Source organism: Epinephelus lanceolatus, chromosome 4, assembly GCF_041903045.1.
Source record: "Epinephelus lanceolatus isolate andai-2023 chromosome 4, ASM4190304v1, whole genome shotgun sequence".
NCBI lineage: Eukaryota > Metazoa > Chordata > Actinopteri > Perciformes > Serranidae > Epinephelus > Epinephelus lanceolatus.
In genome coordinates this window covers 16,858,731-16,885,675 of record NC_135737.1, presented here as the reverse complement: position 1 = coordinate 16,885,675, position 26,945 = coordinate 16,858,731, and the positions used below count along the sequence as shown (strand labels likewise).

Here is a 26,945-nt window from a genome sequence, read left to right as displayed (position 1 = left end):
AACCTGTGAGCTCTGGTGAATTCCATGGCCAAAAGGGTTAAGGCAGTGCTAGATAATAATGGTTGGCACACAAAATATTGACACTTTAGGCACAATTTGGACATGTTCACTGTGGGGTGTACTCACTTATGTTGCCAGCTGTTTAGATGTTGATGGCTGTGTTTTGAGTAATTTTCAGAGGAAGGTAAATCTATACTACTATACAAGCTGTACACTGACTACTTTAAGTTACATCAAAGTGTCATTTCTATAGTGTTGTCCCATGACAAGATATAATAAAATATTTCCAAAAATGGGAGGGGTGTACTCACTTACAGTACAGGCCAAAAGTTTGGACACACCTTCTCATTCAATGCGTTTTCTTTGTTTTCATGACTATTTACATTGTAGATTCTCACTGAAGGCATCAAAACTATGAATGAACACATGTGGAGTTATGTACTTAACAAAAAAAGGTGAAATAACTGAAAACATGTTTTATATTCTAGTTTCTTCAAAATAGCCACCCTTTGCTCTGATTACTGCTTTGCACACTCTTGGCATTCTCTCCATGAGCTTCAAGAGGTAGTCACCTGAAATGGTTTTCCAACAGTCTTGAAGGAGTTCCCAGAGGTGTTTAGCACTTGTTGGCCCCTTTGCCTTCACTCTGCGGTCCAGCTCACCCCAAACCATCTGGATTGGGTTCAGGTCCGGTGACTGTGGAGGCCAGGTCATCTGCCGCAGCACTCCATCACTCTCCTTCTTGGTCAAATAGCCCTTACACAGCCTGGAGGTGTGTTTGGGGTCATTGTCCTGTTGAAAAATAAATGATCGTCCAACTAAACGCAAACCGGATGGGATGGCATGTCGCTGCAGGATGCTGTGGTAGCCATGCTGGTTCAGTGGGCCTTCAATTTTGAATAAATCCCCAACAGTGTCACCAGCAAAACACCCCCACACCATCACACCTCCTCCTCCATGCTTCACAGAGGGAACCAGGCATGTGGAATCCATCCGTTCACCTTTTCTGCGTCTCACAAAGACACGGCGGTTGGAACCAAAGATCTCAAATTTGGACTCATCAGACCAAAGCACGGATTTCCACTGGTCTAATGTCCATTCCTTGTGTTTCTTGGCCCAAACAAATCTCTTCTGCTTGTTGCCTCTCCTTAGCAGTGGTTTCCTAGCAGCTATTTGACCATGAAGGCCTGATTCGCGCAGTCTCCTCTTAACAGTTGTTCTAGAGATGGGTCTGCTGCTAGAACTCTGTGTGGCATTCATCTAGTCTCTGATCTGAGCTGCTGTTAACTTGCGATTTCTGAGGCTGGTGACTCGGATGAACTTATCCTCAGAAGCAGAGGTGACTCTTGGTCTTCCTTTCCTGGGTCGGTCCTCATGTGTGCCAGTTTCGTTGTAGCGCTTAATGGTTTTTGCGACTCCACTTGGGGACACATTTAAAGGTTTTGCAATTTTCCAGACTGACTGACCTTCATTTCTTAAAGTAATGATGGCCACTCGTTTTTCTTTAGTTAGCTGATTGGTTCTTGCCATAATATGAATTTTAACAGTTGTCCAATAGGGCTGTCGGCTGTGTATTAACCTGACTTCTGCACAACACAACTGATGGTCCCAACCCCATTGATAAAGCAAGAAATTCCACTAATTAATCCTGATAAGGCACACCTGTGAAGTGGAAACCATTTCAGGTGACTACCTCTTGAAGCTCATGGAGAGAATGCCAAGAGTGTGCAAAGCAGTAATCAGAGCAAAGGGTGGCTATTTTGAAGAAACTAGAATATAAAACATGTTTTCAGTTATTTCACCTTTTTTTGTTAAGTACATAACTCCACATGTGTTCATTCATAGTTTTGATGCCTTCAGTGAGAATCTACAATGTAAATAGTCATGAAAATAAAGAAAACGCATTGAATGAGAAGGTGTGTCCAAACTTTTGGCCTGTACTGTATGTGAGATACTGTAAAAGCCACACACAAGCTGACCTCATGTATACATAGATCAAGTGTATTAGGGTTGTGATGAAGTAAAACTGGGATACTACTAAGTCTCATCCAACTGTACCGAAGCAATTTGAACCTACCCAGCAAGCATTTTTTGGTTTAAAAAACGTCTAATAGCCGTCTACATGAAGACCTGACGTCTAGGCTAAATCACGGCTGAATTTGGGCTGTCAGTGAAAATTTGGTAGACGTCTAACCATAGCCAAAGTGTAGACGTCATCAATTATACGGCTATGTAGAGACCATGTCCAAAAAATGGAGATAAACATATTTTAATTACTGTTGACTCTCCATACGTGATTGAATATCATACCGCACGCCATCTGCAATGGCGAAAATTACATTTAATCAATTTCAAAATTAAATCGGCTAGATTTGGGTTACATGTAGCTAGACTAAATCGGAGCTAAATATAGCCAATACGTTTAAATCACGACTATTGCTTGCTGGGTAGTCTTTATAGTTTGAATTTAAGATTGTAGACAAATGTTTTTCCATTCTTCAATTGTCATTTCTTCATTGAGATCTTAACACTGTTTTTTATCTTCTGAAGTTTCCTTTAACAACGCAACCCAATGTTGAAAGAATAGTCAAATCTCCCATTTTACCAAATTATTGTAGTTGCAGTAATGTGCTAACTGACTAATGTCTAATTCGTCCTGTCAGTCTTCCGGTTTCCCTTTTTTAGTAATGAATACAGACTACCACCACCTGCTTGTATGGATAGTTATTTCCTCTCATACAGGGGCAGAACGTACATGCTAGTTGGCCATTGTCTGTGTTTGTGGTGTATAAAAGAAATGGTCAGCCTGCGTTGATGTTGGTTTGGTTTGTCATCTGAACCTTTGAGTGACAACTGATGTGTTTTTTCCCCCCATTGCTTTTCAGTGTTCAAAACGGCAGTGGTCTTTGTGTGCAAGGACGGATCCAAGCAGAAAAAGAAAATGGTACATTTTCACACAAGCAATAATCCATCAGCAACACCAAAGCCCATTTAAAATATAACAAATAAAATATAGCAAATTCGGCACCCTTGTGCCACTTTCAGAATCAGCACAGTGGGTCACTTGTAAAATAAGCCTAAGAGCTGATCAAAACTAGATGGAGCTCCTTTCTCAGGGACAGTTTCATTGGAAAGCTTTTTTTTTCTTTGAATGATTGTAGGGTGGCTCCCACAGAGTCTCTGTATCTTCAGAAGACAAAGACCCCTACCGATATCATCACATGATCCCAACTGATGCCCTGCAAGTGAGAACCTTGGCCAATGCAGGTAATAACTTAATGAATAATTTACAATGCTGAATTGAAAAAAATATTTTTCTGAATCCAGAATTTTTTTTTTCTTAAATCTCACCAGATTGCTCTGTACATGAGATCACATTTGAGTGTTGATTACTTCCTCAGATGGTGAAGGCTCGGCTGTGTGCGAGATTGTCCACACAAAGTCTGAATCAGAGGGACGGCCAGAGAGGACATTTCAGCTGTGCTGTAGGTGAGGATCTCTTCTAATGGAGGCTGAATTCTCCAGGAGATTGAAGCTTGTGTGCCACTGATACAGTCCTGTCTGCTGCTATCTACAGAGTGACAAACTGATAATGTGCCTTTCTGTCTCCCTCAGCTCTCCAGAGAGTAGGAAAGACTTTCTGAAGACAGTCCATTCCATCTTGAGGGAAAAGCACCGCCGGCAGCTCCTAAAAACGGAGAGTTTACCCCTCAACCAGCAGTATGTGCCCTTTGGTGGAAAGCGCCTCTGTGCCCTGAAGGGAGCTCGTCCTGCCATAAATAGAGCAGGTAAATGCCAGTCTGTGGCTGTGTTCACCTTTAAGCTCCAAGTGTCCCAATTCTAAATTCGTTCTTACTTGACACAGATTGGGTGTTTTGGTGTAGTGTCAACAAAAAAAGTTGAGTCTGAGCTTTTCATTTCATGTTTCCACCAGATTTATACATTTAATTAATGCAGGACGATACCTGCATTGAAGCAAAATTACAATACAAAATTACAATAATTTTTTGGAAAAGGTAACATTGCAGACCACCTTATCTTAGGAGAATACTACTTTCAGTGTAAGCAGGTATTGTAATAAATCCCTGTCAAGACTGGACAACATTTATTATTACCTGTTTACTGTGCTGTACACCAGTATTGCTCATTGTTGCTTAATCAATAGTATATTAATCTATTATTTTAATCCTCAAAATTAAAATGATTACTACTGATGTTATGTTACCAAAATCAAAGTAATGTCCTGAAAGTGTTACATACTAGCAGTGATTAAGATGCTCTTGATCTCCTGTTTTTCTGCAGTATCTGCACCAACCAGGACTTTAGGCAGGAGGAAGTTGGTGCGCAACCGTTTCACCATAGACACTGACATTGTTTTTGATGGCGAGGCCGAACAGGACCTCACTTCACCACAGGAGCCCGATGCAAATCGGCTGCAGCCACAGGACAATAAACCAGATCGGCTACAGCAAACGGAGTTAGCGGGTGACACAGACCGCTGGGTGGAAGAGCAGTTCGACCTAGAAGAATATGAGGACCAGGATGAAGTGAAGGAGACAGACATCCTTAGTGATGAAGATGACGAGTTCTGCCAAACAACCAGAGTGTCATCCACTGAGGCCGATCTGGAGGCCCCAGTCATGGCTTTGTCCTTGGAGAGTAAGGAATCCGAGGAGAACAAGAGCCTTAAGTCCCCAAAGGCCAGTGGGACACCTGATGATGTGAATCTGTCTGACACAGAGAAGCAGAGCGCTGTGATCGATGACAATGCGGAGGACCAAAAGCCAACGGAGAAAGATGAGATTTGGGTAAGAAGGCAGCAATCAGGTTCATCCCCAGACTATGAGACATAAAAGCTGAAGAGGTTAGGGAGACAGCCTTACATGGGCTCCATAATGATCAGTCATCGTCTTCACAAACAATGCATGGGCATTGATGTATATCGCACAGCTAGTAAAAGATATATCCTTCCTTACCTTACTTTTGCTAAATGCTTATTGTACAGGTAAGGTCATCAGTGGAGCAATACAGGAATCCATAATGTGGGAGCTTTATCCCAAATCAAATGCTGTTACATAGAAGTTAAGTGTAGGCTTTGAGAGATGAACTAATGGTACAATCATGGAATCTAACCAGTGGCTTTGATTGGCATGGTTTGCACATTTGGGCAGCATTCTATAGTCCTGCCTGCTGTTGCCAAATTTGGGTATTGTGAGAACATTGATATTTGTTTGTCTGTGTGACTCAGAGATATTATCATAGTTAAGGGCTGTATATTATTTGTCCTTAAATAAATAGAATAATTGCAAAGGACAGGCTTGTCTTGCATAGTTTACTGTACTTGTACATTTTCACATGAATATACACTGACATGTTTTGGGAACAGTTTTCCTTGTTATGTATAATATATGATTTTGATCTCTTGTTTTACAGACTTAAAGCTATCTTTTTAGCCTGGAAAATATTTTGTTTTTTTCTCGTTACATCTAATAGTGGAATTATGTAACAGCCCCTACGTCACAGAGGCTAGGGGTTTTTTAAATTAGTTTTAACTTAACATAATCCTGTTTTACTTGAATTTGCTGTTTCATATTTTTGTTGTACTGTGAAACCATTATCTTGTATTTTTCCTTTTTGCTCTTCAGTATTGCCATTTAAAGAACGCTCAATGTTACATTTCATTCCTAATACTTAGCATGCACACTAATTGTTTAGAATTTGCACAATGGCTATTTTAAAAGGTCTTGTTTGTTCAAAAAGATTGTTTACTGGTAATGGATCACAAAGCAATGTTTTTTATTTATTCATGTGTAAATTTATTTGTTAGCAAAAACATGAGTAATCTTTTTTTTTTTTTCACAAAGAAAGTCCAAATTTGCTCAAGCAATCAAGGGGAAAGACTTGCAGTATGCCTGAACAGTGAAAGAAGTCATACTTGTAAACAACTCATTGTGCTACTAAGACTGCATTTTTATTACTGTGTGTATATAGAAAAATGTATTGATATCATAATAAATACAGTTGTTTCCTACTTATAATTCAAAGTACCCCTCTGTTGTGATTTATTGTTTGTGTAGTTTTACTCAGCAGCCTAACTCATTCCCTGCAGCTCTGCAGACATCATTCCTGCAAAACAATTTTGTGATGTGAGGAAAAATGCATAAATGCTCAATGTGTTCAGACATGCCTGAGAAAGAAGGAACTAAGCAGCTAATCAATGTTTTCCTGCCTGAAAGCAACCCAGAAAGTTCAATTCCAGAACAAAAGGGAAGAAATGAAAACTGAACCTTTTAGAGGACGTAAAGAGCTACTTTGAGTGTTTGCAAGTCACGGCTGATTAGGTGCCTGAATGATGGTGAAGGAGCTAAAACCCCTATTATGACAGAAAGGTTAAAGGAATGTGTAGACAGTGCGTAGTTTTCAGTTCAGACCAGTCCTCTAAGAAATGTTAATGAACTGAAAAGAATATTAAAGTGAATGCATTGAGCAGAATTACAAAATAAGAAACAGGGTGGGACATGGTGTCAAAATTCATGATGTCCAATAATCACATAAAAACTGGACAATTGAGCAATTGATTGGTAATGTGAGATACTATGTTCCCACAGGTGATACCAACAGGGCTCAGCACCAATTTTAAACAACAAAAAAGACTCGTGCACTTACAGTGTTAATGACAGGTACGTATATAAGGACCAAGAAAATAATAATAAAACATCTCATCACATGCACTCTCCTAGTTAAGATTGTTTAAGGGACAAGTACAAGTTATGAGACAGTACATATGTTTTTGTTTTTTCAGATCTTTCAGTCTTAAGTTAAAGATTTACTATGAAGGAATTTCTTAAAAAACAATGTATAGACTCATACAGAATTAATCCCTCTCAGTGATCAGTTAGGACCCACTAGAGGTGTGGTGTGTATACTTCTGCAGAGACTCTGCCCTCTGCCTGTACAATGTGTTTGGCACGTGTACCCCAACAGCACTCCGGTGACTATTAGCAATAGTAATCCAAAACACACTGTGCTGAAAAAAAGCAAATACAAACATACATGTACAATAAGGCGAAATGCCAAACAAGAGTGAATCTAGGATTGGCTTCTACCTTGACTTCCGCTGGCGACTGTGTTTTCAAACAGTAACTGACAATACTGCAAAGTATAACTTTACACATTGGGTAGACACAGCTGCACATGCCCGAAACATTACGAGCTATGGTTCCCACAGACCTGTCTCCTCTTTTTTTGTCTCTGAGCTCTGTGGACATCCTGTCACCCAGGCTCATTCCCCTTCAACAGCTCCCTCACTCTTGTCAGTCACTATCCCCACCACAAAAGCTCCAGTGCTCCTTCATTTAAAGGGGAAAGATCACTTCAGACTTCATTGTGGTGTAGATCTGCAGTAACAGTATTTGCAGCAGTGCTGAATGACTGATTGCTGAGATGGGAAAGGGTTACTTTGCTAATGCCCTTGCTTTCTTGCCCAAGATAAAATAGCAAAAGGTTTATTTATGGCATTCTCTTCATCGGTTTGTCTGAACAAATAATTTCTGCATCTTAAATCTAAAAAATGAACACTGCATTAAAGTTGCATGATAGTTGATAGTTCCATGAAACGGATTTATTTTAAAATAATTGCAAAATGATATCTCAGTCTTTTTGTGACCCAGGAATGTGCAGTCACATTTACATACAGCAGGTGGCACACATAGTCTGGTGTAGATGTAAATTACTTCCTGTACCTCTACACAAGCACCAGCTTACACTTTACTGTGTATTCACTTACTTCCATTTGGTTCAGATTTTATATCAAAACCATCTCACATCAAAATCCAAAACTCTTAATACCAGCAGCTCAGAGGTAACATATCTACAGAAAATACGTTACAGCACATTTGATGTATTTTGGTTCACAGCTATTGGTTTCTCAGCATGAGCTTATCTGTTTACATTCAAAGCAGCTAAGGATGTGATGATAGTATCAGTCAGCAAGCCTGCTCAACAGGCTTTCCAGTTTCTGTTCCGGTTTTGTGACCTCTCTTGCTACGTTGCTCCTACTTCTCATAAACAGGGTGACCAAAAGGGTGTTACATTTCCTAGACCAACTGAAGTTGTTTTTAAAGGAGTGGCTCCTGCCAAGTACTGTGAAATCCCATATTGTTCCTCATTTTCTGCAATCAGACCATCTACCTGGTCACCTTTAAAGATTTTTTTGTCATATATTAAGTATGTTAGAATGGTCATTTTCATGGCAGCATAATAAGTGCCTATACACTATTGTTTCAGTTACAAAAGACAAGTCAGTTGATAGGAAAACCCTAAGCGGATAGACTGAGTGTTGATAGATTTTTATTCATCTCTTTCTAATGAGTATGGTCATGGTGGGATTTTTTTGCGCGAGTATGGAAAATAACTACAGCAAAGGCAGGTAAAAACGTCAAAGACATATAGTTTCAAGCTTTTGTATTCTATCCAACTAAGTCTGAAGAGGTTTTACAAGCCCAGGATGTATGACCTACAGTACGTCATGAAACCTTTAAAGACACCAAAACTAAACTCACAAGGTTTCCGCATGGCAACATAGTCACTCTTTTCATCTGCACTAGTCATGCATAACGAGCAATGATAACAAATGCATGACACTTGTTCAATTTCCGAGAAAGATAAACAAATGCAGAGTGGTGTGCACCTAAAACACTGGTAGGATTAGAGGTCAAGTCAATAAAAACCAGTAGGATGGCATTACAGGCATGGTGATATTATCACAGGTGTACAGCTCTGCAAAACAGATTGGTTGAGCAGTCTTTTCATTACACCAGAGACAAGAGACGAGACTGCTTTGCCCTCCAAGCCATGAGAGCAAAGTTGGAAGTCTTAGCCCTGGTCCTGGGCTTCGTCGGCCTGTTTGGGACCATAGCTGTCACTGCCCTGCCCATGTGGAGGGTCTCAGCCTTCATTGGAGCTAATCTTATTGTTATGGAGGAACTCTGGGAGGGCTTGTGGATGAACTGCTACAGACAGGCGGATATCAAGATGCAGTGCAAGGTGTATGACTCACTGCTAATTCTCCCACCAGAGCTGCAGGCGGCCAGGGGGCTCATGTGTGTGTCCATAGTCCTGGTTTTCATCTCCCTCTTGGTCACAGGATGTGGGACCAAGAAGAGCAACTGTTGTGGCGACAATAACAAGAGCAAGAACATCATCCTGGCCTTAGGGGGTGGTCTGTACCTGCTGTCATTTTTGACCACACTCATCCCTGTTAGCTGGGTGGGTCATACTGTCATCCGCAATTTCTACAACCCAACAGTAGTGGATTCTCAGAAACGGGAGCTGGGGGAGGCCCTTTTCATTGGGTGGGCCACTTCTGGTGTACTGTTGATCACCGGGATTATCCTTCTGATCAGCTACAGCAAACGCAGATCAAAGGAGGAAGAACCCTACACTGACATGTATCTTATGCCAGTGAAGGATGTACAGAAAGAGGACAGTGTGTACCTGGGAAGGACGCCATCCAGCTCTCATAAGCATCAAGAATATGTGTAAAAAACTGAACTGTACCGCCTGATATATGCAATGTTTATGTCTTTAAAATTTAACATGAAAGATGCTGCCTGGGGGAGGTGTTGATGAAGATGATGCCAAGGGTGTGCAAATTATGTGTAGATGTATTTGTTTTCACTACCTATGTACACATTTTAATCACTGTGCCTGTTTAAATGACTAATGCACTTTGTGTTCTTATTGCACTATAAATTGTTCTCCGGTTCAATGTTTGTATTGTCTGTCTCTCCATTCATGTAATCATTGTGTTAAACAGTACAAATCTTTTCACAGTTCTACATTGTCATGTCACTTTTATTATGTTTTTATATGACCGAGTTTCTCAACTATCACATTAACAGCTTAATTGTTAATCCCTTTGATTTGGTATTAACTTGCAGCCAAGATCAACCTATTGTCAACAGATATTGAATAAAAGGTTTAAGTCTACATTTGCTTGTGTGATTGTATTTTTCTAAAGCATCATTTAAATATTTTAACCATGCTTCCCACAAAAACATGAACTACAGACTTTAAACCAACAACAGCTAACACTTCAGTTACCCCTCAGTTCTGCTGTTTAGTTATTTTTCTTTCACTAAAGCTAAATAAGGCTGAATGTTGACAACTGCACAGAGTATCTGCTAACATACTATTTATATGTTAAGGAGGGCAGGGAGACGTCAGAGTGTCAGTGACAAGGTGAGAACTGCTGGCAAACACAATACTGTGCTACAATGAAACAAATCCTACTCAAGTTTCTGTGCTCAACACCTTTTTATCAGCTCAGCTTACATTTAAAGGAGAAGACAGTTTCACATCTGTGATCATACATCAGCTTTCAGTTTGAAAAAGACAACAGATTCTTAACCAACACAGAGTGCAGCCACCGTCTACATAAATTGACACACAAACAGGAAAGAAAGACACTATGTTGTTTTCTTGTTTCACGTGATACTGCATATCCAAAACTAATTGTTTTAAATTCACACAGATTGTTTTCAGAGATAAAAATAGGCCACACATATATAATATCAATTTAGCTATTTTGTTTGCTGTTTAAACTACATGTTTTATTTTATTTTTTTAAAAATCTGCGTAGTATTTAAACTGTATTGAAGTATCTCATGATTAAACATTAAAAGAGAGGAAATGCTTTGATCAACTGTGACTTTATAAAGGGATTTCATTTGTTTTTGATTAAGTGTTTTAATCACAAGACCAAATGGCTGATTGTTAGTAGTGGCAGTTGTATTCACATTCAAAACAAGCAGCACTCTTTGGTGTGTCCCCATTGATCTGGCTGTAAAGCAGCTCAACCAGTAAGGTTGCATTGCATCCCACTGCATTTTTTTGTGGGTGTATAAGTTCCTTGATTTGCTCTTCTCCTCAGATTTGTTTCCGGCGCTGGCAAAGCACAGCCCAAGGTCTATCTTTGACTTTCAGTGTGATAGCTGCAATGGCCACTTACACTGCTTACAGTGGCTACAGCAAGCCACCTCAATCTTACGTGGGCTCTTACTACGATGAGAAGCAGGCCAAGACATATGCAGATTATGAAGACTCTGTATATGAGGAAAAAAAGAGACTTGAGAAGAAGGACCGTCGGGATGCCATCTGTTGTGAGGTAGTGGCCCTCGTCATTGGTTTCATTGGACTAATCGGAGTGGCAGCTGTGACAGGCCTGCCGATGTGGAAGGTAACAGCCTTCATCGAGGAGAACATCATTGTCATGGAGACCCGCTGGGAGGGATTGTGGATGAACTGCTACAGACAAGCCAACATCAGAATGCAGTGTAAGGTGTACGATTCCCTGCTGTTTCTGCCCCCAGACCTCCAGGCTGCTAGGGGTCTGATGTGCAGCGCCGTGGCCTTGACCTCCTTCGCCCTCATTGTTTCAGCAGTGGGAATGAAGTGTACCAAAGTGGTGGACCATCGGGCTCGCACCAAGCATGTTGTCCTTGTGGCTGGAGGCTGTCTGTTCCTCATGGGCTGTGTCACTACCCTAATCCCTGTGTCCTGGACCGGCCATGTCATCATCAGGGATTTCTACAACCCTCTGCTAATCGATGCCCAGCGCAGGGAGCTTGGGGAGGCTCTTTACATTGGCTGGGTGACTTCAGCTTTGCTTTTCACTGCCGGAGTGATCCTGCTGTGCCGTCACGCTCCTCGCACCCAGGACCCAGATGAGAGGATTGTATACAACCCCAACGGAAATATCTACCAACCTGCATACACATACCAGCCATACACATACCAGCCAGCATACTCCTACCAGCCTCCCTACTCAGCACCCCCACCAGGATCGGTAGCATACACACCAAGTCAATACTAATGAGGATATAAAAGACAATTTTGGACTCTTTTTTTCTTTTTGTGCCAAGATTTGGCACATCTGAATGAGTTTGAATTGACTAACATTGGCTGTCACTGGAAATGGCCAAATCTTTCATTACTTTCTCAAAGAGGGCCAAGTGTATTGCAGAGATTGAAATTAATCATGGAACTGATTGTGCTTTGATCATGACGTTCTTGCTGAATTACTGTATTCTTTGTTTGTTTCCATATGCTTAATTTACACTAAATTATATTAGTCATTCATAAATGTTTAATCTGTAATAATACATTAATAATAATACATAATACAATAATACACACGATTGTTGATATCACTGTCTGAACAGCCTCTGCTGACATGCTCTTTGAGAACAACTTGTGCACTAGGCCTTTTTCAGATAACATACCTCCAGATGATTTGTATTCACTGTTAAGTTTTTGTTGTAAATGTACATACCTGTTTTTTTAATTGCTGGCCTAAATATAAGGTCAACTGTGGTTTCTAATAAAGGGATAACATCGTGAAAAAAAAAGAATTTTGCTTTTTTTTCCCGTTATGTAAATAAGAGAGGCAAAATTGACCAAGACGCATCGTGTGAACTATTGCTTACATAATGGCCAGTATCTCACTTCTTGCCAAAAGCTCTGGGTTTGCCTAGAATTCAAAATGTCCTATTGAAACTGCTCTAGCTCAAGGGTGTGTTTATGGAAGGTTGTTATGGTGTCTCCATTGTTGTCAGTGAAAATGTGCTTAAACCGGTAAAACCAGACTGTTCACACAGATCCACATAGGTCCACCCACAATGCAAACCTGCCAGGAGATTTAATTTCAACCAAGCCAGAGTTGCAACTGCCAGTTTTTTTTCTGAGCACAGACAGACACAAGAGAGTCAGACAGGAAATCCAATACTGACAGTGACACATGAGCGAACAAGTATTACCATCATCCCATGACACACACAGTGCAAACAATAATATACAAGAATTTGTAAATGCTTTTTTTTGCTAATACTTTCTGTCATGGGTGCCACTGCAGTTTCCATTTTTAGTAATGCCCTGGAACATAAGGCACTCAGTGGTGAATGATTTTCAGTTTAAACAGGAAAACAGACCCAGTGGTAATTGATGTCTCTGATATCTGCAGTTATAACTGGTAATACATTAAAAGTATTTTTTATATGTACACAGCAAGTAACGACTTGGTGAACGTTAAAAAAAAACCCTTTGTTAATGAACACCCTATTTTTTTTTTAAAGCTTCCTTGTAAGGCGTGATCTGAGAATGTAAGTCGAGACTTGTGAAAAAACAAAGTGGCAGCTTACAACAGCTCCTGGGTAGGTGTACAAAGAAAAAAAAAAGGGCCTGGGGGATTCTGTTTCCCAGCAACCAGCCACAATTCCCACCCCTCCCATTCTGGTGTCCTGTCCACAGGGAGGAGGCAGTACAGGTGAACATCAGCCTGCTCCTCCTCCTCCACTGGGATGCAAAGCCACTCCACAGAGGGAATTTACTGCTTCCTTCTATAGTCACACTGTGTCTGCACATTATTGTACATATGAGTTTGGAGGAGTAAGATAAGGAGAGGATGGCCAATTCAGCGCTGGAGATAGTGGGTCTGATAGTGACCCTGATCGGGTTGATTGGGGCATCAGCAAGTACTGGGATGCCTATGTGGCGAGTCACAGCCTTCATTGGGGAGAACATCATTGTGTTTGAAACCCGCTACGAGGGTCTGTGGATGAATTGCTTTCGGCAGGCCGACATCAGAATGCAGTGTAAGGTGTACGACTCTCTCCTGGCCCTGCCCCCTGATCTGCAGGCAGCACGGGGACTAATGTGCTGCGCTCTGGCGCTGGGGGGCCTCGGTCTGCTGATCAGTTTGGTAGGGCTGCAGTGCACGTCATGTATTGAAAACAACAATCGAGCTAAACGTCTGGTCCTCATCATTGCAGGAAGCATGATCATAATGGCTTGCATCTGCGTCCTTATCCCCGTGTCCTGGACAGGTCATGTCATCATCAGGGACTTCTACAATCCCTTGCTGATTGACGCCCAGCGAAGAGAGCTCGGAGAGGCTCTCTACATCGGCTGGGTGGCCTCTGCTTTCTTGTTCGTTGGAGGATGCATGTTTGTTTGTTGCAATCTGCAGTCCGAGGACAAAGGTTCAGAGAGGTATGTGTACTCAAGACCCTCCGACTATATGGCCTATCCTCCACAGCAGCTACAGCCTCAACAGCTGGTGCTACTTCCCCAACAACAACCCCAGCTACAGCCAGTGCTGTCAAGACACCCATCAACCATCTACAGCTACCAGTCCAGATACCCCTCTGTACGTAGTGGGGTGGCTTATCTCTGAACACTTAAACTGACTGGGGTAAAGATGATCTTGGTTATGGTCACTATACCCAGGGGATTTCTTTTTAATATGGATTTGCTTGGCAGTGCAATCTATGAGACATTTCAAATATCAAAAGATGTATTTCAGGTAAAAGCAAGACCACATTTTGATAAATACATGTACTGAAAATGCCAATGGATCTGATCCATATGGATGTCAGTTTTAAATCACATTTCATAAATTATTTGAGGAGGACTTAATGTTATGTTAAAGAGCACCAGTTACAGAATCTTGACATTTGCCGATATCATAATTATAACCCTGACTATGTAAGCCAAAGCACACTTTTCATTACATTTCTGTGTGTTGTATAATCAAATTTTATACTTCCAGCCTTTTTTTGTATATTAGATTACCAGTTTTCTATGCTGTATACATCAATTCATGCAAGCTTTAATCAATAAGCAATGTTACATACAGGTATGTGTACTTGTGTTTATTGTTTAAATGCTATTTGTTTTTGTTGGCAGATGTAGTTACTGTATACAGACTGTTTATACTAAAAAGATATTTCAACTCATTTTCCCTCAACCTTTGCTATACTTGAGCTGTGCATGCAAATTTACATCCCCCACCCAACTGTCAAAACAGAAATGCATACAAACACATTTGAGAATCACACATCAGTGCACAAATAACATCTCATAGTGGTCCTTATTTTTTTCTGTTCAATTTTCACCAGTTTTAAACCAGTATAAGACACAGGATAAGATGGTTACAGGTAATGTACAACCTTTAGGACAGTAAATGCTTTATTGGTGTCTCTGATAATGTGAGAAATACATAAAATATTTTATATTTGTCTATTTAATCAGAAAACAACTGTAAGTCTTTGTTTAAGTTTAGTGTGATGTCCTGGAGCTGAACCGATGGAACTGAACAAATGGCTGAGTAAACACAAGATGCTGGTTTAAGACTGCTTGTAAAAGGTGGGGACAGCCTAGTGTTTGCGAAGAAGACAAGACAAAGACAACCTGACATCATGTGATCAGAATTTGCATGTCACTTTGAATGTAGAGACTGGGAGCTTTAGACCAAAAGTTTTTCATTTCCAAAGATCCTAGCTCCATAAGTTTCAATTTAAAGAACATTTCTGTCTCTGTTCAGTTAAGTGTTTTTGGTCTTTTAGGTATTAGGTCAATTTATTTCATTTTCAGTGAGTTTAAAAGGAAGTTGCACCTGAACAATCTCCAGTCCTAATGTTTGTGTTGCAATGACAGAAAAAGTACAGTCATTTCATTGATGACTCATGCTGATAGTATTTGTTGATGTAATGACAAGGTTGTTTTTCTCTATTGTTGCTAAAAGTTACATCAAAATGAACGACCTGTTTATCTATGTTAGGTCTTTTAAACAGTACTAGAGTTAAACAAATATGAAATGTTTTAGATTATGATTTACAAACCTGTGTTTCTGGTACTCAACAATCAAGAACTGTGTTTGGACTGTATGATAAGCTCCATCTACATTTCATCACCTTGAAAGTCATTTCTGCTCCCCTGTGGACAACAGAAGTACTGCAGGAATTTATGTGCTGCATTTTATTTGTTTGCTTCTCAATGTTTATCAAGTATAATTATAGAGAATAAAAACATGGCAAGTGATAAAACATTTTTGAAGTTGTGAGCTGTTTTGGGATATTTTGTTGTTGGTGTTTACTGCTGGAAAAAGTGATGGCACAGATATACCACTATAGCCTGTAGAACTGTAAACACAAAATAAGCAGAGGTTCTCTTTACCCCCATCGCCTTGAGCCAACCAACTGACAGCAAAGTATCTTACCCATAACAAACCATCTCTTACAGTACACAAAGCGCGTCAGATGAGAAGATCCTCACTGCCTGGGACACGTCTCTGACTCAGACTCTGAGATGTTGTAAAGCATCAGAATTTGTTGGCGACGCAAGATAACCAATTTGGACATAACTGAACTCTTGAACACTGCACAATGGTTCAAGGTATTTCAGAGATGGCTGCAATGTGTGTTGGCCTCATCGGGCTGATCGGGGCAGCAGCCACTACGGGGATGCCCATGTGGAAGGTGACAGCTTTCATTGGGGAGAACATCATTGTGATGGAAACCCGCTGGGAGGGCTTGTGGATGAATTGCTACAGACAGGCCAACATCAGAATGCAGTGTAAGGTGTACGACTCCCTGCTGTTCCTGCCCCCGGAGTTACAGGCAGCCAGGGGTCTGATGTGCTGTTCTCTGGCCTTGTCGGGGCTGGGGCTCCTCGTGGCTCTGGCAGGAATGCGCTGTACATCCTGTATTCAGGATAATGATCGGGCTAAGACCATCATCCTGATGGTTGCAGGTGGTATGCAGTTCATGGCCTGTATCTGTGTCTTTATCCCTGTGTCCTGGACAGGTCATGTCATCATTAGAGATTTTTACAATCCTTTGCTAATTGATGCCCAGAGGAGGGAGTTGGGAGAGGCTCTCTACATCGGTTGGGTGACCGGCGCCTTCCTTTTCGCCTCAGCCATGTTGTTCCTCTGCCGCCGCATACCCTCGGACAAAGGCTCATTTGACGTGTACCACCAAACCAACTTGCCCAGCAAACCAATTTTAATGAGGTATCATCCCATCCCAAGTCTCTCCAGCCTCCGATCTAATGTATATCATCCTTCTCTGCAGAACAACGGCTCTGTTGGACAACAACTTGCAACACCACTACAAAACATCCCTCAAGTAATGACAAATGATGAAGCACTAATCAACTTTCCTGCTGTCTATAATCCAGGTCTGCCTGAAAATGCATCATTGTTATATCAAGGCAGTATGGCTCACCATTCCTCCATGCGGAGTTCTAACCATGTTGGAAGCGTGTATACACCAGGCAACTCCCTGTACATAAGCCAAAACACCTTGCCACATCCACCAACTTATATCGGCAACCCTACTGCATCCTACCAATCTAGTTTTCATCCGGTTCCACACACTCCTATTTTTATTGGATACAAAGCATCAAGAATCGAACCAGAGTCTCACAGTGGAAGCAGTGGCGGTGTGTACATATAAACAAAAACCATGAGTGAGTTTTTATAGCTGGTATAGCTTTACAGACACAAAGCACTATGCTTTTATAGTATATCGAAAGCTAATTTAGACTGCTATCATTAGGGGAAAGATAAAGGTTAATTGTTTTGTCTGCTTATATTTAGCATTATCCTGATGCACAGACTAAATCGTGTTTTTTTTTTCTACTAATACACTTTTTATAATTTGTGTCGTGAAAAAAGCAAAATATGGGTCATTTAATCAGGTTGAATCTAACTGCGGTTGTTGTTAATGTAAATAAAAGGTTACATTGTGCTTTAATTAAGTCCTGGTATGGGCTTACTTTCCCAAAAAAGAGAGACTTGTGAGAAATCACCTTTTTGGACTTCATGGCTTTTTGCATATATGTAACCATTTGTTCAATATATTTTTTACATTTTTTGCAGTTATTATTGTACATGTTTCAATGTTTTTTGTTTTTTAATGTCTGTTACTATCAACATGTCTTTGTAACCACTCAAATAAAACCCATAAAGTGCTTAAGTATATAATTAAATAACTTACTCATAGTTATTTGTTAGAGTTTGTATTAGTAATTATTATCAAACAGAAATTTTCAGTGACAAATGCTTAGTAATTTGCAATTGCAGTTTGTAAGTTGCAGCAGTTCAATAAGCAACTCTGGCTTTGTGTGGAGTTTTTATGTTTCCCTCTGGGGTCAGCAGTTTTTCAAAGATAAGCAGTTTTGATAGACTGAGAGGCTGAATTAGCCCTATGATGTACTGGCAGCCCATTAAGAATGATTCCCTGTTTGCTGCTAGGATGGGCTGACTGTGTTACAATTCAGAAATAAACAAGTAAAATGAACAAACTAATGTCACAGATGAAATATGTTGAAAATGAATAAAACATTAATAAATTCTGTATATACTGAACACAAAATCTATTTCTTTACACACTGACATATAGATGAGAGCTATTGAACTATTTGAATATATGGATGAACACAGCAAATACCTTTATGTGTTGTGATTATTGCTTGAAAAAAAATCAATCATATGCTGGGAGTTATGCTGACACCCTGGTGACTTGAACCAATCCTCGACACTGTCATTATTCACCACTAGATGACACCAGAGAACGTTATGACTGTCCTAAACCTTGGGCAGACAGAGCAATCCTCCCTACTTTCAGCACAGGTGTGAGAGGAATAATGCCCTCCTTCCACTGTATTTCATTAACTGAAGCTTTATTTGGAATAACTGCATATTAGGGAACAGTATTCCAAACATTACATCTGGTTTCAGCTACAGGCTGTATATTCAACTAATAAAGATGGTACATTGAGTCCATCATGTTACATTGTATTCTTTAATCTAAATAAAATTGTGGTTCTAATATCAAAATAAGATGGTCATATTCTGTACGCCACTTGATTAGTACAGACTTAAACTTGTACAGCATCTTTTAATAAAATATTTTCACCCTGGAACTTGGAACAGTCAATAAAGGATATTTACTGTGTAAATCAAAAAATATTCCAACTATCAGTTTCTAATTTTGCTAATCCCCCCCCCCCCCCCCCCCCAAAAAAAAAAACAAAAAACAAAAACACACCAAACACCACTGATGCTACTGCTTTGCTTGGGGAGCAGAGGTTTGGGGCATCATCACGAGTTGCTGATCGGTGCAACCGAGCAGCCATGAGAACTTTTGAACTTAACCATCCCAAACCTCTCAAGTGGGTAAAGGTAATGTGAACACATTTTATTTTACTATGAGCCTGTGTCTGATAAACAGTTTGAGGTAGTTAATCTTCAAGGGAGCGCCACAGACCAGTTTGAAGATTAGATTTGCATTTCCATCAGGACTGGAGCAAAGATTTAATCATTCCTCGGTGTACCAAAGCAAAGACGTTGTCGAGGTCGAATGTTGCCAGATTTGAAGTTAATCTTCAGGACGTATCCATGTTTGCGGATTAGAGGCTTGGCTGTGCCCTCAATTGAGCGCCTGCACGGGAGGGATGCTCAGCTGTGTCAAGTCAGTCAAAGATAGGAAGAGTGAGGCCGGAAACAAGGCAAGTGTGATTTCACAATAAAAGCAATCAAATGAAGGGTGAATTAGGTATCAGCAGATGCAGAAAATAATTTTCTAAATGTTTAAATATAATAATAACATGACTGAAGCTTTGAAGACTGGGGAAATGGAATCACAAGCAACATGTTTCTGTGAATATGGGAATTAGGTGCATGTAGGGAAAAGTATGGATTATGTAAGATTGTTTACTTAATTAAATAAAAATAAACAAACAGGCACAGCTAATTAAGGGTGAGAATTTAACAATAACAAACATATAACAATATTTATTGGGAAATTATCTGTAAACACTAAAATATACATACACCTACAGCATGATGGTCTGCAGCAAAGTTATGTTATATGTTTGAGATTTTATTTTAATTGTTTAAAAAATACATTGAATGGTTGAAATATATGCAACCTATTCCTCTTTAAACACGTTATTGATTTTCTTTATTGCTTCCACATGGTTTCCATCTAAAGTTTTATTTTGAAAATGATTACAAGAAATGCCAACTTTCATTCATGCAAGCTTGACAGGAGGAGCCCAGCGCACGGTCCTTCTCCTCAGTTGCAATCTACAATTCAAGTGTGCACCAGAAAAAAAACATGATAAGAGGGATGTCTGCACAGTGAATATGGGAAGCAAAACCTTACTGGCGCATAACGGATTTTAGAATGGGAAAGCTGGAGTTATTTTGATCAGTGACAGCTGCAGGTGGAGTCTGTGTTTTTGTTGTTGTTTTTTTTTCTCATCACAATGTGTGAGGGATGGATGTGGGTCGGATTCCAGTTTATTTTCGTTACGGATACAAGGACTGGCAAGTTATCAGCATGAATTACCGAGGGCAGAAAAACTGATATCAATGTTAAATTCGACTCCGAAGAGAGGACCATGGAGAAAGGGAAGGGACTGTTATTTTCACTGCTGTACTTTATAGCAGAGTTTTGGCTCACTTCGCAGCAAGTCCTGAGAATTGGTAAGTGGTAACATGGTCTGATTTTTAAATGTCATTCCTATGTGTTAATATATAGACTGCCACAATACACTCATCATCTATTTAAATATGCAATCATGTGATTACAAGAACTGGGTTGAATTTCATTTCCCTTTGGGATTAATGACATACTCTACCTTTCTTTATATATGTAAGAAAAAAGACAGAAAAAAGTTTACTTTTTTTGGCATTATCATAATGTATGATGATTTTAATATCCTGTGGAGCCTCAAGCATTGCTTCAACATTATATCTAATAACAGACAGCCAGGATAACAAATGCAGAGATCATACATGTGGATGTCATGCAAGGATAATCATTCATAGCAACCATGCAGCTCAGACGCTGTAGGTAAATTAATGGGAGCAAGAACCTATAACTCCTGGCACTATTAACCAAAACTTTCAATATTAAGCCACAGCCTCTTAGTAGTAGAGTGGATCTTGCAATCAAGTATTGTCCAAAAACCCTAAGGGACATACAGCTGTGTGTCTATGTTATTCAATAGCGATCTTGTATTACTTGTCACTAAAAAAAGAGACTTTTCATGTTGTTGTGATGTTTATACTGCAATTTTCATTGTTAGATTGTTTTTTTTCTTTCTTTATTTCATAAGGGAGGTACATTGAGGACAGAGTGCTGGGTTTGCCACATAAAACAACTCTATTGGTTTTCATCAAAATTATGTTATTTTACTTTGGTTGGCTAATACCAGGGTCTCTGTCTCACTTCCTCTATGTCAGCGCAGGTCAGAGACAGATGAGTGATTAAGTTGGACTACTGCTGCATCTGAAAGCATGTACTGTTGGCATGATGATGTCTTTGGCACTGAGGGATGTGAAATGGATACAGAGCTAAAGAATATACAGTGGGCAGTCTCAGTGAAATTGAGGCCTCTCTTCTACTCAACAAACTCAAAAGTCATTTAGACTTGGTGCATGTGTATGCTGATGGCCAATGACATCTGTGAATGTGGATCTGAGTCCAAAGTTGTCTGTTAAGCCTTTGAGAGTTGACAAGGACTCTGCTTTCACTTGTAATTAGACAAGCAGGGCTCTTGCTCCCACCATCCCCCTTTGATTTCTGATGTAACTTTATAACAATGAGCCAGTGTTTGCTGGCAAATTAATGGTCTCTGCCCCTCTCCTATTGGTTATCCACTATTCCTCTCATGGGTTAGAAGATTGCATCACAAAAATGACATTTTTAATTTAGGCCTAAGGACAATGTCGAGGGCAACTCTGTATTTTTCTAAATTTCTTCTACTTCTAAAGACTTAAACATTCCGAATTGTGCCATTGCATAACTTGGGAGGCTAATAGGCCAGTGCCACCTCCCGTTCTAACAGTCCCGATCTGTGCTATATATTGTTAATCCCTCTAAATCATCTATCACTCTCCGAGGCCACCTAATCTTTGTCATTCTCTTCATGACCCGCACACATCATAATCTCTCCCATATGGTGTGTGGCTTGGTCCAATTAACATTTCTCTGTCTTAGCATGTGCTGGCATCAGATTGTGACTGGCTTTCACTCTTTTCACTGGGGTTGGTAATAATGGTAAATCTTCTCCCTCAAGCCCTTAAACAACTAACACTAATCTTCTTTATGCAGAAAGTCTCTTACCCAAATATGGTACTTAGGCAGCGACCAAATCTCATCATTAGGGATAGCACAGAAGCAGCAGCTTGTGGCTTGGCTTCCACTATATTTTGCTGCTTGTTAAATTCCTATTTCCTCTTGCATTCATGCTTTATTTATTGGTGATATCTGATTTGTTTATTTATGATTTAACCCATTTGATGTGAAAGGTTTGATTATCTACTGTTGGCCATAGGAACATCCTTTGATGCAGTCATCTCCCTGTTTAATAGTCTTACATCCAGTAGTTTTATAAATTAGGTGGATGTGATACTTAGTTATAATCCTGATTTTTATTCTTTCGGTCTAAATGTTTTGGTGTTGGGTCGCAAGCAGCTATCCTATAAACAGAGAAACCTCAGTGTTCCACATCAAACGAAGATAGTAGACTGGTTAGGATCTCCTCATTCATTCACAGTCTGGCACAAGCCCAGGTTGGAGTGGTGCTGGTGGTGTTGTTGAGGTGGGGGTGGGGGGTGGGTTCGGGTGTGTGGGGGGGTCTCACTGGGAACTGGCCCAGGTTGGGGAGAGGGGAGAAAGCAAAACACTACGTCATTGTGTTTCTTTGCCTTAAAAGACTCTCCTTCATGTGATAATTGCACAGAGTCACAAAATCACAGATTAGAATCAGGATCTAAAGATCACCTCCTTAATGCTAACCTCTTGCTTTGGGTTTCTGGATTAAAAAAGGTCCACCCAGCTGCTTAAACCTGAACCCTGATATTTTTCACGCTCTGTGCACTGAAGGGAGGCACAGAAGTCTATAAAAAGCTAAGCCTAAGGGTTTATCAGCATTTGCCTGCAGCATGAGCAGAATCTTTTGTTTTTGTGACCTCCTAGCATGCATCACCCCACAGCATTGTCTGGCCTATTAAAGATGAGATGGAAGCTCAGTGATCCTGAAAATTATATTGGAAAGTAATTAATGGTAGCTATAACAAGAATTTTCATTCCACCTTTCTTTATAAATTGCATTAATCATAAAGCCCTGATTTAAAAAAAGGTGGACTTTGCACCATTACAAGGAGGAAGCTTTTCCTTGCAAAAAAGCTTTACTATGAAGGCATTCATAGAATTTATTTATTTAGGACTGCATATGAATGACTGCATTCTTCTTATACATTGAACAATAAAGTGTCACACGACAAGCTTGCCTTGTGATTACTACTCCTATAGTTTTACCTCTAAACTCAAACTTGTAATTACTTACAAGATTTGCTATAAATGATCCCAGGCAGCTCTAACTTTCTTATCCATTTGTTCATTTGCTTGCTAATAGCCTATTGAGTGAGTGCATTGATCCATGTGTCATCTGAAAACAGAAAGTGTGAGGTGCTCATTCCCTATTTTTCTTTGCATCAGTATTGAAGACAAACCCCATTTACAGTGTTGGTTTGTCCTTCTCCATGAAATGTAGAAGTGCAGAATATAAAGATGCACTGAGCCATGATCCCGTGACCCATTTTTGGAGATACACTCAAAAAGCGACCACACAGTGCTGCTACAAAGCTTGTGTTCATGGCAGGTTTGTTTTCAGGCCACAGCATAAGACGCAAAAGCCATACAGGATCAATTTCTTCAATAAAGATATCCATGGATTTACTCTATGTCCTAATCTTATTTTACTATTCAAATTTCACAAAGTATTGATCATGTTTAAGATGTGATGTGATATCTATCTCATTAGAATGGAGCCATGTGCCTATTTAATTTCATTTTTTGAAATTAAACCTTTATTTAACCAGGCAAGTCATAAAGCACTGCAGGGGTGGCGTTTATTTGTAGGTCAGAAGTTAATATCGCACTGGTTCCCTTGATAAAAACTAATGGGATTTTTCCACTGGCTTTTGGAATTTTTGCAGAAAATAAGGTCTGTGGCTAACAAAGGTTCATGATACTTGGATGTTTTGTTCAGCAAGATAATCTTCACAAATAAACACAACTTTTATGTTTTTTTGAAGCATAAATGCAATCCAGAAGTAAAAAGCTAACGTTAGGCTTTATTCGAACTACACCACAGAGCATGCTTTCAAAGTTGCCACCACAACAAGGCTGCAAAGCCGTGTTTGGTGTAATGACGTTCTGTAGTCTCATTTGGCCACTTGTTAGCAAGTGTCTAACGTTTTATAATGGCTTAAAGTTGCGCATAATTAAGCGTGTGGCTGCTTGGAGTGACAAGCTGTCTATGGATAGTGTCCTCAGCTTCTAACTCAGAACCACCCCTTACTCCTCCACAGCTCCAGCCTCTCGTCCAAATATGGACACTTCTGGCTGCAAAAGATGCCGACAGCCATAATGCCGAACTCTGGGCTTCACAATGGGAGTCTACAAATAAGTGGGTGACGTCACGATGGCTACGTCCATTATTTTATACAGTTTATGTCTTAAACATTGCTTTCTTTTTTATTTGAAGTAGAGCTAGAGCAGGAAATCATCCAAAATTAGTCGATCCCACTTACGTTACATATGTCAGTCGATAAGTAACCAGAGATTGCAGTACAAAAATGCTTAAGACGTATGTCACCCATTACATAACTTTTCAACCAGAGCCCACTGACAAATTTATGTCAAATATCCCACTCAGTGGGATGGATTGGTCACAATTCTTTACAATTCCCTAATTCAAGGAATCATTATATTTATATAAAACAATGAGTATGGGCTGATAAATTGCTATTGGATTTTTTTTAAACTCAAATATTAATATTTGGATGAGTTGAGGTTTGATTTAAACACAGACTAAGACCTGAATATTAGTGCCCGTTTGGATCCTCAGTTGTGGTGAAGGTTTTCCACCAGGTAAAGAGACAGATTTGAAATACAGTATTGCATTAAAGCTGGTTGATTTCCAGGTATCTTAATCCTTCTTCAAACAGGACTAGTAATACCAGGGGAGCTCATGTAAGTTAGAAATTAGCCCCCTACATCTGTGTTTCGTGTGCCGAATTTGCACGGGATAAGCTAGATCTGTACATAAATCTAATTTATCAACATTATCCCCGAGATATGATATGCACAGTCATTTGTAACTCCACCCGACACAGAAACACTACACAGAACTTATGTGGTTATGTACAGTGTTAACCTCCTTTTTTCTTTTAAATGTGAGTTAAACAAACAGATCCAATTCTGCCACACATTGTAATATGTTATCTATCTCCCCATCTTTCGAGATTGCGCTCTTCTGATGGATTTAAGCTTGCTATTTCTGTGAATCTGTCTCCATGCTGTGTAGCGAGATAAGTCTCCTGCAGCCAAAATGTTGTCAAAACCTTCATTTATAATTGCCGACAAAGCCTCCGTAATTCTCAAACAAGAAACAGGCAGAAATAAGGCACAGAGAAAACAGAAAACATAAATATGATCCCAAATCACAGAGATGTCTGTTTAAACAGGACTAATATTATCACACAACCAACCGATAATAATTATATAATAATTATAACAATAATAATAATAATTTGCGGTGAAATTTGTACCTGTCAAATTACGGCCATGGTAGATTCGCATGAGGTTAAGGTCACAGACAGCCTCTGCAAGTATTACCAGAGGTCCCCCGGTAATATTAGTCCCCTGCATACAGGGCTTCAGACAATTTCATGATTTTAAGTTGCTCACCTTAAAAAATGTGAAGTAAATCATTAAATGCCGCTCAACGTTAGACTTAATCTCATTGTGCCATAAATTTTAAAGCCTGGGGTACCGACAAATTTAATTATTTTCCTGGTGATATGCACATAATGTTTTGTGGGCTTTTTTAATTGAAAATGCATATAGAGATAAGACCGATGATTTCCTGCCTCAGTTTTCGACCACCAGAAAATATAAGCTAATTTGAACCCAATTTTCCAGAAATGAAATGAAGATAGTTGCTTCTTCACTCCAGAGGTCTGGATGATTGATGGTGGTCATGGGCATAATAATAACTGTCTGTAGCTCAGCTTTAGTTTAGTTGCATGTTAACCAAGCCAACAGAAGGATCAGTCATTTCTTTATACAGTGTTTAACCATCTCCGGTGTATTTATAATATGTGTTATCCAAACACATTTTACCAAAGAGCTCAGCTACTTTAAATGCTATAAATATTTTCCAGTAGTGTTTTGCTGATGTAGACCAGCAATGATTGCTTGGACCAGCGCTCTTCATGCTGAGCTGTAGACAAACTGCCGTCACACTTAATCCCCCGGGTGGCCCTCTGGAAATCAAGAAACTCATTATACTTTACACAGAAATGTAAGATCTTATCTCAGGTGGAAATGAGAGGAGAGATAAATGTGTTTTCTTTTACTATGGGATGTGCCTTTCCACTAAGTTTCAAAGAGGAAATAAGTGAACAGTGCAATAAAATATTTACATTTGTCTTTTGCTGACAATAAAAGTTTATAAAAGTGTTTATATAGCTCATTTCAAAAACCTTCCAACCAGTATTACCTGTTTGTACACAGTGGCCTACCCAGACATGAGAGGATGCTGCTCTTAGGTCTGTTTTTATTCATTACGTAAGCTTATAGACCCTACTGTAGGATTGTCAATGAAGTTACAGTCATTTCTTGCTGGAGGAGGCTCTAATGGCTAGGGCTGTAATGGTTCATGTATTATTACATATGTTCATGTAACTGTCACGTACAGTTCGGTGCACACAGCCGCATGCGGAATACACAGTATTTAGGCTGACGCACAGTATTTGGATCCAAAGTTCATAAGAGCAAGTTCTTCCCATATGCTTTTAGCAACATATGCTTAAGTTAGCACAACAAACAGATTGGCGTGCAAGACAATCATACTATGATCTGCACAAATTAAACACCAGAGATAGAAGACCTGCGTGAGGGTTCCCAGTCAGCTGCAACAGAGATGAGGACAGTGTGTCTGTGTTGCTCCACCACACTAATGTGAGGGGACATGAATAGAAACCCATCAAGCGCACATTTATGTTATATATAATGTTT

The 26,945-nt window shown here is 39.8% G+C and overlaps 6 protein-coding genes across 11 annotated transcripts in view; all 6 read left to right on the top strand.

Annotated features, from left to right (window-relative positions):
• LOC117260009 (rho guanine nucleotide exchange factor TIAM1) overlaps positions 1–6,044 on the top strand; it is a 65,044-nt gene extending 59,000 nt beyond the window's left edge. For all 5 annotated transcript variants that reach the window (XM_033631857.2, XM_078166952.1, XM_078166949.1 and 2 more), the window contains 5 exons: positions 2,886–2,944; positions 3,162–3,267; positions 3,402–3,489; positions 3,616–3,788; positions 4,303–6,044. In XM_033631857.2, coding sequence (XP_033487748.2) covers positions 2,886–2,944; positions 3,162–3,267; positions 3,402–3,489; positions 3,616–3,788; positions 4,303–4,853 — 977 coding nt within the window. In that variant the 3' untranslated portion in view covers positions 4,854–6,044. The remainder of the gene's footprint in view (positions 1–2,885; positions 2,945–3,161; positions 3,268–3,401; positions 3,490–3,615; positions 3,789–4,302) is intronic.
• Positions 6,045–8,822: 2,778 nt separating this feature from the next.
• On the top strand, positions 8,823–9,944 carry LOC117260234 (claudin-17-like). The gene has a single exon (XM_033632175.2). It carries the CDS (start codon positions 8,854–8,856, stop codon positions 9,541–9,543), a length of 690 nt encoding a protein of 229 aa, XP_033488066.1. The 5' UTR covers positions 8,823–8,853; the 3' UTR covers positions 9,544–9,944.
• Positions 9,945–10,936: 992 nt separating this feature from the next.
• LOC117260043 (claudin-8-like) lies at positions 10,937–12,396 on the top strand. The gene has a single exon (XM_033631909.2). The coding sequence runs from the start codon at positions 11,000–11,002 to the stop codon at positions 11,873–11,875; it is 876 nt and encodes a 291-aa protein (XP_033487800.1). The 5' UTR covers positions 10,937–10,999; the 3' UTR covers positions 11,876–12,396.
• Positions 12,397–13,351: 955 nt separating this feature from the next.
• Positions 13,352–15,886, top strand: cldn8.1 (claudin 8.1). Its single transcript, XM_033630545.2, has one exon. The coding sequence runs from the start codon at positions 13,463–13,465 to the stop codon at positions 14,231–14,233; it is 771 nt and encodes a 256-aa protein (XP_033486436.1). The 5' UTR covers positions 13,352–13,462; the 3' UTR covers positions 14,234–15,886.
• A 120-nt stretch (positions 15,887–16,006) lies between these two features.
• Positions 16,007–18,242, top strand: LOC117259290 (claudin-8-like). The gene has a single exon (XM_033630544.2). It carries the CDS (start codon positions 16,224–16,226, stop codon positions 17,295–17,297), a length of 1,074 nt encoding a protein of 357 aa, XP_033486435.2. The 5' UTR covers positions 16,007–16,223; the 3' UTR covers positions 17,298–18,242.
• Positions 18,243–19,917: 1,675 nt separating this feature from the next.
• Positions 19,918–26,945, top strand: part of LOC117260215 (glutamate receptor ionotropic, kainate 1) — a 36,529-nt gene continuing 29,501 nt past the window's right edge. For both annotated transcript variants that reach the window (XM_033632149.2, XM_033632148.2), the window contains exon 1: positions 19,918–20,335. In XM_033632149.2, coding sequence (XP_033488040.2) covers positions 20,251–20,335 — 85 coding nt within the window. In that variant the 5' untranslated portion in view covers positions 19,918–20,250. The remainder of the gene's footprint in view (positions 20,336–26,945) is intronic.